Source organism: Pocillopora verrucosa, chromosome 3, assembly GCF_036669915.1.
Source record: "Pocillopora verrucosa isolate sample1 chromosome 3, ASM3666991v2, whole genome shotgun sequence".
Lineage (NCBI taxonomy): Eukaryota > Metazoa > Cnidaria > Anthozoa > Scleractinia > Pocilloporidae > Pocillopora > Pocillopora verrucosa.
Genome location: NC_089314.1, coordinates 16,437,790 through 16,454,569, shown reverse-complemented (window position 1 = coordinate 16,454,569; position 16,780 = coordinate 16,437,790). Strand labels below are relative to the sequence as shown.

Genomic DNA, 16,780 nt, shown 5'->3' with positions numbered 1-16,780 from the left:
CTTTACTCTGGTCTTGCACAATAACATCAATCACAGCAGGAAATCACGCGTGACTTCAAATAATAGACCTTCTATAAGCCACGGTAAAGGACTCCCGTTTTTCGCCAGTTTATCGCGTGTTAAATGAAATGGAAGCTAACTGTTGTGGGAAAGCTGGTGAGTCGCTATTTTATCGAGGAAGAAGTCATTGGATATATTTGGTGTGGAGTTACAGCAAGAATTAACGTTGCTTAACATCCTTTTGTTTCAAGGAAAACAGGAAAAACATTCCAATGTCATTACGCAAGTCTACGAACAAAACTTTAATTTCTGAGAATTTGAGATCAACAAGATTTCAAACGGAAGCAAAGATAAGCTACGTAACTGCAGTTCGAGTTCGCTTTCACTCTTATTTGTTGGAGCTGTTACTGTAAGTTCTCGTTCTTGCTCTTGAAATTGGATTTCAGGCCATTGTAATAATTTGCAATTCAATAACCTCTTAATATAACAGGCAATTCAAGTCACTTCAAAAACATCATGTACAAATGTTACTTCGGTTTGGGTTTCTTTGCTGGCGTGATAGTCTTGGCATTTGCAGACGACTTCGCGACTGCCCGAGAAGAGATCGATAAAGTGAAGCCCAACATTAACTACAACACTTTCTGCGCCGAGACGTCTGAAGGAGAAGACAAGATTGCTTGCCGTATGAAGAGTGTATCCAGCGTAGGCTTTCTTGTCTGCCAGAGGCCATTGTTCGGAGAGAAAAATTGCTCGACAATTATTGACGAAGAGATCGATAACTTGCAGAGAGTCCATAAAGAAGGCAACGTTGCGATAGTCCAGATATCGCCTCCTCCGATCGATGATGTCAGATGTGGAAAAGAATCTAGTCTAAACTGCACTGGTTTTCTTGAACACTGGGTGGATCGTAAAGAGGGACAATTCAAGCAGGTTCGAGACCATATTTCTGACAATAAAATACAAGATCTGATTGAGGCCGTAAAAAATTTCACCATTACAGCTGGATTAGCGACAACAGCCGCTGATCTGTCAAAAATCAAGAGTTACATGATGGAGAATCCAAAGGAAAACCATTATCGTCAGATATGCGACCTTCAAGGATTTTTCATGGTAAGTGGAGGCTTTTTAGTAAACGATGTCCCTGACATACTGGCAGGCGTGGGCCTTGACGGAGTTTGCTGGGATGGCGAACCAACCACAGAGCAAGTTCTCAAAGCTTTGGATGATATGATTTCCGCTTTTGGCCCAAAAAACGACATCGTCGGTAACAGAAATGGAGATCTCAAAACCACCGAGCCCCATGTAAATATAAAAATCATGCTAATCATAAATGTTGTTTATTGCATTTTTGCCCCTTGATAAATAAAATGGTTTGACAAAGGGAAAGTTAGAACACACGCACCGCGTAGCTTTCAGTGATTGTGACTACTTTAGAAACGAGAGGGGCTTGGTTACGAGTTGTTTCATTAGTTTGCAATATATCATTACACTGTAATTTGGACAAATCAAAAAAGATGGCGTATGGACCAAAGGAAAATTGTAGAATTTGAGAAATTATGGGGCACACACCGATAGCTTAATATGACATTTTGCTAGGATTATTTGTCCATTAATTTGAATTAGTTAGGTTTGCTTTTACCGGCGTAATTTGATTTTTCAGCGTGTTACTAACTTAGTGATTGATTTAAATTGTGGAGGGGGGGAGAAGGTTGTTTGTCAGACAAGTCTTTTTGTGAAGTTGCCAAAATATTCATATTTAGAGGTATGAAGGAGTGTTACCCTGTTCGATCTCGTTCCGAGTGTAATTTCAATATTCTGCCGCCAATAATAAAAAGAACCTGAAGTCACTGATTAACTGTTAGTGGATTTTTCCTCGTTTCAAACAGCTTAATTTCTTTGGGTTACTGAAAAATAGCTGCAACTTTTTAATTTCGTATGATAAGCCCACTTTTTTGAGATTTTCTTCAACTGGAGTGCTTTTGTTTCCATAGGACCAAACGGTCCAATTTCGTTTAATCTGAAGTTGATCGTTGAAGTTAGCCGTCAGCTATGATTTACGGTATCATTACCAGAAATTGAAACTCTGGGAATGCAAACCGAAGTTTATCGGCCGAAATAGGTTTGGGTAAATACGTAGGTCTGTATTGTTACGTTTTTTGAATGAATGCACCCGAGCAGCAAATGTAACACAGTTTTTTCGGGTGGATTATAACAGTTGCCCCGCGAGTATGGCGACAGGAGTTTCATAATTCCGATACCGCGGCACCAAAGATATATTTCGTTGTCTAATGTTACTGAATATCCTAAAGTTATCATAACATCATATATAAGAATCTAATTTTACATCATCAAGGCACAATTCCTTAGGTTTTGCTCTTCTTTGTTTCCTTTGGATATTTCAGCAGTAATAATATATCTCATCACATCTGGATGAATCTTCTTAAAAAGAGAGCGCTGATTTCCGAATTGAGGAAAATACCTACCACCTGTATTTGTCGTATAAAAGTTTGCAAAACGTTTACTGTCCACCAAACAGAAATATGGTGGCGTTACAGTGCACTTGACTGATTTTCTGTTGGTGGTAACATCATCGTCTCTATATTTGTTCGACAATGAAAGTTTTTTGAACTCTTGTTTCAAAAGTGGAAGTTACTTGTAGGTGTTTTTGTCCTTTGTAAACCTCTTTTTTATTCTTATCTGTTTCCACATTGTCGTGATTTAAAAGATCGTTTCGACTTCGTTCACGAGCTGGAAATACTACGATGCGGTTATCTGGAGTTTGACGCCTGCGCAAGCGCAGCACTTGGAGAAGTGTTGCTCGAAATCTACTGTTCATGATAGTATACACGATGGGGTTGTAGATCACGGATGCTTTGGCTAACAACTCGGGAACCTCCGCTTCCCCTGATGCTAAAACAGGTCTATGGGTAAATACTGCAATGAGGCTGACGAAACAATAAGGGGACCAACTGAGAACGAAAGCAGTCACGGCCATTGCTGTCATGCGCACTATTTTAAGTTCGGAGTTCCGTTGTCTCAGTTGCACTGCAATATTTCCTGGAACAATGGCTTGATGAACAATCCTGAAAAAGTAGAAAAACATTTTACAATTTACACCAGTATACCCACGAAAAGAATCCCTTCATACCATATCTCAAGAAAGCGCCTTCCACAACAACCCTTATTCGAAATTAAGCCAGAATTCTGATCGCATATATCTGGAAACATCTTATTTATTTAGTGGTGCAAGACAATTTATGACTCTTTTGCCTCTATAAAGCAATACTATCAACTCCTTGCAGTTTACGACGAGAATATCACGTGTCGCAAGCATGATCAAGTTACTGTCATCTCTATAACTAAAGCAATATTTATGTGCATCATTGCCCAAGCGTGAGGTCAAGATGGCTGGATATTGGCTGAGTTCTTATTTTGCGTTTTTCTGGACCGAGACGCAAAAAAAAGCGGGTTAATATTCTGCCACCTTGACCGAGAAAGCTTATTATATAGCAAAATATTTCACTTAAAGAAGAATCAAGAATGAAATTTTTATTTTGAGAGGCGTGAAAGAAAGCCAGTAGTGTTTATGACACAAAACCCCGTGAGATTCATTTATGTTTCCCTTGTTTTGACTGTCTTTTCCCGCTTTTTGCAAACCTAGCGCCGACATTCCGGCTCCTAAAATTATTAGGTTCGCTTTATGGTGGCCACGGGCACTGCCAGCTGTACAAAAACACAAGTAATGGCCACAGGAGTCTATGACTGAGTGCCAAAATAGAGTAGTCATCAAAAAAATGAGCTTAATAGAGAAAATATAGGGGAAAAAAGACCTTCTGATTTACCTGTAAATTCTGTAGTAACAGGCTGCCATGACGGTAAGAGGAATGAAGAAACCCATCGTAACCAGGAAGATATTGTAAGTTGTATCTGCAACTGACTTCCCCGTCCAGTCAGGACAGCAACTTATTTTAGAAGCGTTAAGAACAAACCGATTCCACCCTAACAGAGGAGGAAGCATGCAGAGACTTCCGTAAATCCATGCCATGGAAATCAAACATGCGATTTGCGGCCCTGTCAGTCGTTCAGTAGGGCGTACATGCTTCAAACCGACGTAGGATACTAGAACCATTTCAGTAAGTGTGATAATAGACGATATACCAACAGCACCGTTTACGAATCCAGACCAAACACAAGTTTTGCTATCCAGAAGCTTCCCCCGGAGATTAGTTTGGATTGCCATCGGATATCCAAACACGATTATAAAGATATCTGCCAACGCGAGGTTGACCATCAGGGGGGTTATAACTCGGTTTCGATGTTCTCTTTGGTACAGTACAAGAAGAGCTAAAATATTGCCAACAAAACCAATGGTTAAGATGCAGAACATGACAATGCCATAGGCCAGGTAGCCATCCTTATGCCATACAAATATCTCTTGACTGCTTTGGTTTGAAGCTCGCTCCATGTTTCGACCTCAAAACTAGATAAAAATGCAAAGCGCTAATTAGTTTCTAAAAAAACAAATGGCTTTATCGGTAGACCCTCCTCGTTTCATGCCTTAATTTCTCGCGTACGCTTAGCCTGACACTTGCATGGCCTTGCTGGCGTATTTTGCGTTTCAACCCTTTGATAGAGTTGACGCATCTTCAAATCCTTCTACACGATTCTCTTTGTGTTTAAGGTGATATCACATTTATTTCATTGGTTTTATTTAACTGAACATCGTGATTGGTTCGTGAAACGCCTTTTCTTACGAATCAGTTGCTCTACCAATAAAATTATCCAGCGCCTGAAGCGTCGAAGTCGGCATCTGTTCATCTCGGTGCAGATGGTGGGTGGTACCGAGGCCGTTAAGTCATCTTTCATTTGAAGAGGTCTCTCGTTAAAAATCATCAAAATCTTAAAGTTTTCGATCACCAGCCTAAAACCCATAGACTGGAGGTTGTAAGCTTAGTAACTTTAACTCTGAATTTCTTTATTGTAATGGTTACCTTTTTTGCTTTATCGCAGAAATAGGAGAGGTTATTTTGATATTTGCCTTGGCTTTCGACACCCTGCATTCAATCGCAAAGTTTCCAACACCGTTAGGCTCTGTAGCGACTCAGTCGAAAGAACTTCTGGCGATCCTGAGGTTCTCGACAGTGGAGGACTGTGTCAGAAGTCTTCTTTTTCATGCATGTTTGAACATGCTTGAATAAAAGTTCAAGTCAGCTTTTAGGCTAAACTAAGTGATAAAAAAAAAGAAAACAATAGGTTTTAAACTTGTTCTGATTGGCTAGAACACATGTTTTATCTTGACAAAAAATGTAGTAAACATCTTTTTATATTGTTTGCGTGCAGAAAACCTACTGCTGGGAGATACGTAGATAAGGTTTTTATATTCATGTCAGCTTCACAGTATTTAATCTCTGACTGATATTCGTTATGAGTTATTGACAAGTGGTGGATTTGTACCTAGTGTTAGGGCGCTAGATTTTAAGGTCTCAATTCAATTTTTCACCGTCAAACTAAACAGAAAATTAAAAAAACTCGCCACATGTTTGTTCGCCACCGAATTCAAACGCTATCACAGTCTCATCTACACGAAAACTATGTTTGTTCATAAAAATAGCTCCGGTAAATAAATTGCTGTAATTGCTTATCTCAGGAGAGAGAATAGACTCCTCGTTTGGTAGCTTAAAGTTAGGATTAGCAAATAGATTTTTAAACCACAAATACTAAGTAAGCCAAAGCAAGCAGCTTATGCCGTCTGTCACTTATCAGTCGGTGGTATATACTGAAGAAATTATATTTGCATTTATTGATGAAAAAAGTGTTTTTTAAGGATTAGAACCAGACGGCGGACGTAGAATCAGCGGTAAATTTTTCTCTCTGCCAAAAGCTTCATCATAAATCAAATAAATAGCTTTTCATCGGAAACATTTAAAGAAAGCAGCTGAAATGTTATTGATGTTCCTTCATAAACGTTCCACGAAGGGCTTGTTGAATGTTCTTAAAAATGCCGTTTAGTTCGGTAAGTGTTTAGCGGGACAATAACTCGAGAGTACTTCATATCGAAAATAAAATGATAAGTAAGACCAAGTGGTCTGAAAAGCAAGTGAAAGTAGTTAATGGCCCATACGAGAAGTGAAGAGACTGACCGGCCCCAATGTCCGACTGAAGTATTGAGGCACGATTCAGACTTTTTCTTTGTCACACGCTAGTGACAAATGCATGATTGAAAACTTTTGTTATTCGCTGACATTTGCTCAAAGTTTACCTTCACAGCTTAAAATGATAGGGATAAAATTTAGCATCTATAATAAAAGGGCATTTTTTAAGAAATTTTTTCACGCATTTTTGACAGCGAGAAATTAAAAAGGAGCGAAAAATAGTCACAGCAAAACCATCACAAACTGAAGAAGCCGAAACTTCACCAGACGTTTATAACTTACCTACTGGGCATGTAATAAGATTTTTCTTCTTCCGTGTCTAGCGCTCAGTATCTTGTTTTCGTCTCCTTTAACACGTCGCAGAAGCGCACAAACCTATCGCTCTAATCAAATAACCTGAACACGAACTTTCTGTTTTGTGGTAAAAAAAAAACTTTAATCAAATCATTCATGCAAAAAACCGACAGGACAGCAATCAGCCATTTGTTTTAAGTCAAGTTTGATAAATAATAGGGGAATGTAAATATAACTCCTTCTCTAAAACCATAAAGGTTTATGAGTGGGAAGTTTTAATGCTGTGTATCACTTGTTCATACCATCATGTTTGACTGTAAAACACGAAACAGTCTGCCTGCTTTAGATATAATTTTAAATGAGAAACAGAAAAAACTAGATATGGATACAACCTTAAACTTACCTTATTATGTTAAACTGAATGCAGTTGATTTAAGAACTTGGATTTTTCTAACGTAATTTACAAGAGGACATGTGTTTAACACCACTGTATTTTATCAAAGTCGCTTAATTGAGTTTGGCCGGACATTTGTTGACGTATTGAAGTATCAAGAAAATCCGGTCATAGATCAGATAACATGGCGCTAATTCAAGTTAGTTCCGTACAATCCGTTGGCCATTATTTGTTTTCAAAGTAGTCTTCTATGTAACCACTACTTACGTTGCTTTATGATATTTCATAAATCTTGTTTTTGAGATTTCGAGAGTGTTTCAGCTCATGCTCTGAAGCAAATGCTGTTCACAATATGGTGTTCATTTGCATGGCATGAAGTGGGTTTGTGGGTGATCGTGTTGTCAATTATTATGGTAATGTTGGAGCGCAAGAAAAATCCGAAGATTTGAATATTACTAAATGATGCAAAACAGATGATAGTCCACAAAAAGAAATACACAAATCGGTAAATAAATAGATACATATGAGGTAAATAAAGGAACTGAACGCTATTTGACGAGAAGAGGAATGAAAATAAACCAAATAGATTTTGTAAATGAAAAGAAATGGATTCTTAATGGATGTTGCAGTCAAGTGAATCGATAATCCCAATGGAACGAAAATGCAAAAATTTCTTGATTTAAAGTACCTAAATGTACTATTGAAACAAATGAGAAAGCGAAACATGACTATTATTTAAGAAAAGAATAAAAAATATTCCATATTGTTTAACAAACACGCTTTTGTTGCGCCAGCAAACGCTTCGACAAATTACTTTCGAAAAATCCTTCATTCCTAACGCATCTATCAACCGGTAAGAAATAGAAAAAAGAGACTCTTAGAGTATTCATTGAATAAAGAGTCAGCTAAAATCAAAAGGCACTTCACATTCTCTCTCAAAGTTGATATTTAATAAATAAAGTAGTAGAATACACTCATATAGGAGCGAATAACTTAAAGATACAATTGAAACCAAGAACACTGTTATTAAATGATGACGGAACCAAAGCTACTCTGATTATAGTTGCGAATTTAGATCGTAGACCGCTAAAAATCTTTCTGTTCTATTTTAAGTGAGCATACAAGCTGAAAAGCTGCCAAGCTATAGAGTTAGTTACCAGTCCATATTAATTTACATAATAAGCTCAGTTATGCACGCATTCTGATTGGTTCTCACTTATGATCTATTGGAGGACAGACGTATAGATGACGTCACTATTAAAACTTTTTTTTAATTCTTTATTATATAAAGCAAATAGATTCCAAGTTGCCGTGCGTCTGTTCAGTAATAGATCACAGAACGTCAAAATGTGGTAAGAACATCAGTAACACACTCGACTGCGCCTCGTGTGCCACTTTTTTGTTCTTACCACATTTTGACGTCATCCGTGATCTATTACTGAACAAACGCACGGCAACTTGGAATCTATCTGTTAAATCTATACACGGCTTCTCTGAACCCATATAATGTATCGAAATCAGCTCTCAAGAGTCTAGCGCCTCTAATTAAACTCCTGGAGGATGTAGATGCTCGACCCGTTCTGCAAGAGGACCTCGTGGAATTAACTTCATGATGTGTATAGGGTTGTGGCCTTTACTCGTTTTGCTTCCATAGCAACGCGTGCTATTTTGAAGGATATCTCTACTTCGCGACTGATTCGTTAACGAATGCACTTTGTTTCTAACCCGCCTTACGTGAAAGATACGAAGCAGCGTTGTTCGAAATCTTCGATTCTTGATGGTATACACAATAGGGTTGTAGATGACAGACGCTTTGGCCAGCAACTCGGGAATTTCCGCCTCTCCGGATGTTATTACATGCCTCCCGGTGAACACTGCAAAGAGGCTGACTAAACAATATGGCGACCAGCTTAGCACAAAAATGACCACAGATAACGCTGTCATGCGCACTATCTTTAGTTTGGAATACCGTCGTCTCATTTGCACTGCAATGTTTCCTGGCACAATTGCTTGATGAACAAGTCTATAGGAAGAGAGGTTATTGAGAGTTTGAGATTGTAAAATGCTTATCCCTATGAATTATTATCTGAGGGTATCAATGGGGTGGTGGTGAGAAATTATAAACAGTTTATAATCTCTTAGGTAGTGGCGCTTACAGCTAACTTTTAAATTTTGTGGCTTTACGCGCTTTAAGGTTTGGTTTTGCGCCGTTTTACGGCTGTTTAAAGAGTTTCATGGTTCACTGCTAGATTTTTCGGTTTCGTCATGCCTTAAGATTAATTTTTCAGCATTTTTACGGCTAATGGTTAAACCACATTGAGATCCCTCACCTAGATCCTATCTACAAAAATCAATAGTTAATCACCTTTTTAGGCAGAAAGCTCAGCATTTGTTAGCAGAGAGTATATTAATAAGATTATTATGTAACAATCACCCATTTTCAACCAGAAGAGGGGAACAAGGCATAGGTCTCGTAAGTCCCCAAACTATCAAAAGTTATCAAATACGATATTACAAACTTTTACTTGTCTGAAGTTAAGAAGGATTATACAAAAGGTGAGTGCATTAATCTCTTAGACAGATGAGAAAATTAGAAACGATGTACACTTAAATCTCTTTAAAGAGATTACCAAACCCTCAGCGAGGTAAAGTAAAGCCTTTATACAGGCCCAATTGGCCCATGGGGCCGGCGCTTAACTCCGGTTTCCTTGGCATGAAGCGGCTAGGAGTATTGCTACTCCCCTCTGGATGGGATGCTAGTCCATCGCAAGGTTACCCCCAGCGTATTTGCTAGTACCCATTTGTACACCTGGGCGAAGAGAAGCACTGCGAGAGTAAAGTGTCTTGCCTAAGAACAAAACACAATGACCCCGGCCAGGGCTCGAACCCGGACCACTCCATCTGAAGTCGAGCGCACTAACCATGAGGCAACTGCGCCTCCACTCTCAGCGAGTTATATGTATTTAAATGGCTCAAAAATAAAGGAGCTACTTTCAGCTGAGTATTTCAAGTTTGTTTGACCAGAGCGAATCGCTATTTCTGTAGCATGAATCAGCGTTAGGAGCATTGCTACTCCGCCCGGACATGATGTTACCGACAGCAGGTAAGCCTCGCCCTTACTGTTAAGTCAAGTTTCCTCGAAAGTGCACTTATAATCATCCATGTTCCCCAGGGAGGAGGAGGCATTGTGAGAGTGAATTACCTTACCCATGAACACAAAAATTCAAGTTACCGGTAAATTTTGTAGTAGTACAGGACCATGACAGTAAGCGGAAGAAAAAATCCTAAGACAACAAGGAGAAGACTGTAGGCTGTGTCCGAAGCTGATCTTCCTGCCCAGTCAGGACAGCAACTCACTTTAGAGGCAGCAAGAACGAATCTATTCCAGCCCAAAAGAGGTGGAGCCATACAAAGACCCCCATACAACCAGGCGCTAGCGATCATACATACGATTTGTCCCACCGATAGTCTAGTATCAGAGTTGACTTGCCTCAGGCCATAATACGGAACGAAAACCATTTCGGTTAGAGTTGCGATGGACGCTATACCCACGGTACCGTTTACAAAGGCAGACCAGATGCATCGAGACCTGTCCAGAGACTTCCCCCTAAGGTTGGCTTGAATTGCTATCGGGTAACCTAAAGCGACGATGAAAATGTCCGCCAAGGCTAGATTCATCATCAGAGAGTTTACACCACGGTTACGATGTTCTCTTTGGTGCAAAACAATAAGAGTTAAACCATTGCCAACAAAACCAATGGTTAGGATGCAGAACATGACAGTGCCATAAGCCAGGTAACCATCCTTGTGCCACAAAAATGCCTCCTGACCGCTTTGGTTTGAAGCTTGCTGCATACTTTAAATTTTTAGCGACTTGGAACCTTGACGAAAGAAAATTGTAAACTCTTAATTTCAGTAAGAGTTATTTAATAAAGGTTACAGGGTGTATACGAAATCAACCATTTCACTAACCAACAGGCGAAAAGTGATTTAGGTTATGGAAATATACGCCCTCTCTGTCGTAAAAAACTTGCAAGTGGCCCGTTTTGAAAATTTCTGAATAATTTGTGGACACCGAATTGCTTCACGTTGGTTCCAAAACGAAGCAGAGCTGAACTAAAGACTTGTAGATACATTATAAAATCCTTATCATAGATTTATTTCATCGTTTAGAAATTCCAGGAGAAACTATCAAAGCTTTTACATTTCTAAATTAATAAAACTAATTTGATCGTCTCATTACTTTTGGTAATATTTATTGAAAGAAGTATATACCCTTATAAAGTATATAAATAACTTCATAGTTGGCATACTCGTATATGATTGTATTTAAGTTGTGATGAATTACAAACACTTCCGAATAAACAATTGAGTTTGTGGTGGCAACTCATTGGTTCAGAGGAACCAAACCAAAGGACATTTATAACCTACTTGTACATTCATTGTTGACCAATGAGAATTGGTATATTTTAAAGTAGGCTATTAATGTTCAGAATTTTAACTTTTACAACACCCTCGACTTTTAATGTCATAAAAAGCAGGTGTTTATTTAATATTCGTGGGGGAAACAGACATGTCAATAAAATAATTGCCTACAAGACCAACAGAATAAAAACATTCAAAGCTTTCTCTATGTCGGCAAATCGTAGAAATTGTACCCGACCGTAAACAGTTCAAAAAACTGGAAACTGATAGTGAAGCCAGCCATTAACATCTTAGTATGAAACTCTTAAATGACAAGTTCATGACAATGTTGATAGGTTTTTTTTATCCGGCTCAACAGAAAGAAACCTGCAAGATATTCGCAGCTAGGTTAGGCACGCGGAAACAAAAAAAATATATGACTTAAAAATAAGTCACTTACATGGAAAATCGAGGGGAAAAGTCTGATTATGTTTTGCCATAAGGACTGAGATAAGTATCACGTGATATGATACTAGAAGTATGTAGAGAACAAAGTGTTTGAAAACCGATAAGGCGATACTCTGAACAGGGACAGGATTCGTGCACTACTTCACACTCTTCACGGGCAATTTTCGATGTTACATAACTTAAGCGGTAAAATTCATAAGACTGATTTCTCGACTGATACTTTTGGGCGACGAACGATTAATTCATTAAATAGTGAGAGGCTAGCAGTACAACCTTTTTTTCCACAGGTCTTTGTTTGACTGAGTGGCTCCTTATTAAATATTGAGAGGCTACAGTACAACCTTGTTTTTCACAGGTCTCTGTTTGACTGAGTGGTACCTGAATAATGCAAGTTATAGATGCTGGAGGTTGAGCGAATGATTTACAAGCCTCAAGACGCAACATTTTGTAAAGAACCGAATCGTGATGGGGGCGAACTCTATATCTTGAGATCGTGAGAAAAAGATAGAACTTACCCAAACTTTGATTATAAACAGTTTCTTCTTGTCTTTCCGATGAAGGAACACACGCATTCATGGAAGGAACTCAAATAATCGGACTAAAATCTGGAGACAAAGTGATATAGTTTGTCGTCTCCAACTAAGAATTTCATAACAATTGAGGTTAAATTGAGTGGTAAGTAATTTCGCTTTACTGTCAAAATAGCCACAAATGAAAGGGATAATTTAGCTCAAGGCTTTTGTATTTATGACACTTGCAAGAAACAGTTTTTAGATTGAAAACCATTAACATAATGCAACAGAGAAGTGCTCCAGGCTTTTGAAACGCCTACATATGTTGACCAAATTGCTATTCAAACTCCCATGCAATCTGGTTCCTTCTTTCAATTTATGGCAAAAGGAAGGAAGGAAATCTCAAAATTCAGTAAATTTAACCATAGAGTATTACTTTTTTTGATAAAAAAGGGCCAGGGGTCAATTGTATCAGTTGTTAGTTTAAAAATCAATGATTTCCCAGTTGAGTTTCTTCAAGACGCCAACAGTCGTAAACAGTGCAACTGTTCCATTTGTTAGCAAAACGTTTTTATGCCTACGCGGTATGTTTTCAGCTTCATCACAGCATTTCTCAACAATCAATTTGGGTTAACTGAAATAGCTAAAGCCACGATCCATCAATTTTCAATTGCGTGGCACTTAATTTGAACTTTCCAGGTTATAAAATTGAGTCAAAGTGACCGGAATAGAGGAAGGAAATATAGAATGAAATGAATCAATAAAAACTTTACGAGATCAGGAATAAAAGAAGAATAAAAAAATTCCAATGTTTTTCATGTTTAAAAGGTATCTGAAATTTCAAGCAGTGAGGATTTCTTAATGAAATCTCTTTAGGGAAAGAAAACAGATGTTTGGTCCACCTTATGTCATCTTTCGTATTTCTAAAGTCACTGCTGCAAAATCAATTTTCAGTTTATGAGGCGAACAAATTACGGGACGGAAAGGACGTCTTCTCTCTATGTAGCAAATGCTATCGGGTTTTCCTAACTTACTAATTCTTAAAAGTGCAGATGTTTTTTGATCAATACAATATCAAAACAATACAAAAAATAACTACTCATTCGAAAGATTTACATGTTAAATTTTTATTCATTAGACGGGTTAGTGTCAGTTATGGGCCTCGGCGAGGCCTCGGCGAAAGTTGGCTCAGGCATGCGCAGTAATCGATTTGGTTACTATATGAAGGTCGTAAGATTTATATCATTTACTTACATGCTTTTTTTGCTATAATTCGTATCGCATATGGTGACAGTGGTGGGATCTGAGCTTTTCAAAAAACTCGGTGATGATAGCTTCATGAGAGAAACTGTCAGAACAGTAGCCAAGAAACGCCGCAACGCACGATCTCTAAAATAAGTTCTACCGATGTTCGTATCAAGGCAAAACGATTTGCGGCTACCTCTGAAGAAGGCTGACTTTCTTGCATTATTGCAAAATTTTTTCAGTATTAACTTACCAATGTTAGAGGTCTACAGCTCCAACTGATACCAAACAGTGCTAGTGAAACTGGCAGTCTCAAATATGACAAATATAGATGCGACGGCGTTCATCAAACGACTATTGGAAAAATGTTATCAGTGTTGCAGACACAAAATGTGCTCTAGGGCGAAATGCGTGGGGACCCTTATGGGGTCATTTATTTTTTTTCAATCAGTCCAAAACAAATATCGTGTGAAGAAAATATATTTTTCGTCTTGAACGACGAAAATATCCCCAGCACTATGAGGAAGCTGAATCAGAAACTTTTCTATTTATCACGTTCGTGACAACACGATTAAATATCTTTGTTCACATCGTCACCAAGCTTAGAATTCACCATCTTCAACACTCTTTAAACGAACGCGAGGTTTACGACACTGCTGATCCTAGCAACATACGATCTAATATCGACCTAGTGATGATAACAGTGATAAACTGCGAGCTCTGCGAGACAAGTTCCTGTTTGGTTGTGTGTGGGATCTCACGGGAGATCTAATTTCTCAAGGCATCTCAGCAGACTGGGCTGAATTTCGTCTTTGCAACCTTCCGTAACAGATCGTTTTTATCCAAATCAGTTTTGTTGAAAAGGCATTTTTATAGTTAAGAGCCTCGATGACAATCGTATGTCGTAAAATTTACTTTGATGAGTGGGTACGTACTGCTAGGAAGGAAGTTTGACTCGAAAGAAATTTGAGAAATTGTCGACACTGACGTATTAGATTGTAAAGATCTTTCCATAAACTTCTTAGATATAAATTCAGTTCCGTTATAAATTCTCAGCACTAAACATAGTTCCCATAGTTTTATTGAAGATTTGAATATTTACAAATAACAAAAATCGAAGCCAGCATCATAATGCGTTTTCTCTGGTTCCAGAATATACGTAAAGGGTTTTGATGAAGCTAATATATCAACGTCTTTCCAATCTCTAAATCTCTCAATAAGTTAATTTGTATCATACGCCCAATTAAGGAAACCAGGATAATTTTTAGCTTCAGTACTGCATACTGTGAAGAACTGAGAGAGGAAGGAAAGTGGCTGAGCAAGGAATCCCTATTGCAAACGACAGCCTCTAAGAATCGTCTTATCCAGATTGTCCACAACATTACTCATATACTGTAACGCATATCCCATTCCCATGATCTCATCAACTGGGCGAGCGATAACAATTGCGTCAAAGTTGGAAACTGGAAAAATCTTACATCTTTCAAATGTTATAATTACCAAAAACGAAGACATACATGTTTGGTTTTTTATTTGAAGGTGCAGATAGAAAGCTTGATAAGAGCTGTTTAATTGCTAGAGTGTGTCGAAACTAACAGGGGGAGATTTCTCTAAAAGTGTTTGTCTTGATACTTTACGAATAAGCCCAAAGAGCGAGTAAATCAACGACTGAAACACATGAGGACTGATTGAAGGCATCCCTTAAAAATTGTCTGAGTTAGAAAAAAAAATGCTTTCCCTTTGCAAATCAGGACCGAGAACGGAGAACGGGCATGTGCAGTAATCGATTTGGTTGCTATATAAAGGTCGTTCTCCTTTCCTATCCAAGTCTATGCACCGTTTGGTTCGACCGTCGAAATATATAACGTTATCGAGGTTTGACATCCAAGGCCCGAAAACTCTCTGAAATATCTAATTCATAAATGATACAAATATACACTTACCACGTTTCGGCATGCAGCTGTTCCCGCTCTGGCTCGATGCCTCTCGAGATTCATCCAACACTTAGACGTCGTATCCTTGCATAAAGAGTGTCACGTATTCTTTTATAAGTAACCCATTAGGACATTGAAAATTACATATTGCCCCTAGGTAACTATAGATATTAAGATATAGATATAGATATTAAAACTTTTGCCTTAAGCACCATGGCATGTTATGTCATGTCTCAGTTTTAATAATAGACCTGCAACGTACGCATATACACGTGCAACGTATTCACGTGCGGCTTGCAGATTAATTCTGGCATCGGTACTGCTCCAGCGACTTGTATGCAAAAATATTTGGCCACGGTACTCATTGGTTTTGCATTTTGTATCTTGGCTAGAGAGTGGTAAATTCTCACCTCAGAACTAACCGAAGTTGTCGCTAAGTGGAACTACTGCAATTCTCGATCATAGATGAGTCATTATTCGTGTAAAAAATGTTATATAACAAACAAAGGTCTCGCAAAATTTCACCTTTTGCATGGTTTTAAGAAATGAGTTTTCCTTTCAAAAAACTCATTTCTTAAAACCATCCTAACATATTACTAATTAGCGAGTGCGCCATCAAATACAGTGGAGTCACTTGACTGTTCGAGTACGTACAAACATGCATTTAGCCGCAAGCGTTTGTCTTGTATTTACAAGTAAACCCAAAGTATCCTAAGATTATTCTTACTTCGTTTGAGCATTTATTCATTAACCTGGGATTTCTTTTTAGATTTGATAGAAGTAAGTAATTAGACTTGCACCGAAAAACAACGTATTCTAACATTATTCTTACTTCGTTTGAGCATTTATTCATTAACCTGGGATTTCTCTTTAGGTTTGATAGAAATATGTCATAAGACTTGCACCGAAAAACACTTGATGTGAGCCTGCGTTGCTAGCGGTTTTTAAAAACGGAGCAGCTGAGCCACAATAGGACCGGGAAGGAAAATAATTACATAAACAATTCAAAGTCCCTCTGCTCCAATTCGCAGCTTAAGGCGATTCCTCAGTTTTGCACTACTCATCCTGTACTGCGCATAAAACTCAGGCGAATAACCGTGCGCATTTCGAGAACACGGTATTGTCTTTCAATTAATGGCCAGGCAAAGAGGTACGATGGTCTCTGGCTCGTGAACGAGCACAGTGACCTGCATTTTTTATTGTATAATTTTAGCGAACAAACTTTCCCCTTCAAACTGGACGAATTAGAAACAAATTCAGCGAAGGGAAAAAAGTTTCCACAAAGTCCGTTACCCGATGATGCAAATTATGAACTTCAAAGCCACGACTCATGAAACGTGTAGAGTCGATGTCGCATAAAATTGCGTGATTTTTCAC

General features: G+C 38.3%; 2 protein-coding genes across 2 annotated transcripts; one reads left to right on the top strand and one right to left on the bottom strand.

Moving 5' to 3' along the window:
* The first annotated feature begins 282 nt into the window (after positions 1–282).
* On the top strand, positions 283–1,851 carry LOC131780814 (uncharacterized). The gene is made up of 2 exons (XM_059097407.2): positions 283–409; positions 491–1,851. Exon 2 carries the CDS (start codon positions 517–519, stop codon positions 1,357–1,359), a length of 843 nt encoding a protein of 280 aa, XP_058953390.2. The 5' UTR covers positions 283–409; positions 491–516; the 3' UTR covers positions 1,360–1,851.
* Positions 1,852–2,286: 435 nt separating this feature from the next.
* LOC131780803 (uncharacterized) lies at positions 2,287–15,423 on the bottom strand. The gene is made up of 5 exons (XM_059097397.2): positions 15,413–15,423; positions 10,073–10,721; positions 8,388–8,863; positions 3,843–4,473; positions 2,287–3,083 (listed from the first exon to the last, which is right to left on the bottom strand). Exons 2-5 carry the CDS (start codon positions 10,693–10,695, stop codon positions 2,597–2,599), a joined length of 2,217 nt encoding a protein of 738 aa, XP_058953380.1. The 5' UTR covers positions 10,696–10,721; positions 15,413–15,423; the 3' UTR covers positions 2,287–2,596.
* Between the last annotated feature and the right edge of the window lie 1,357 nt (positions 15,424–16,780).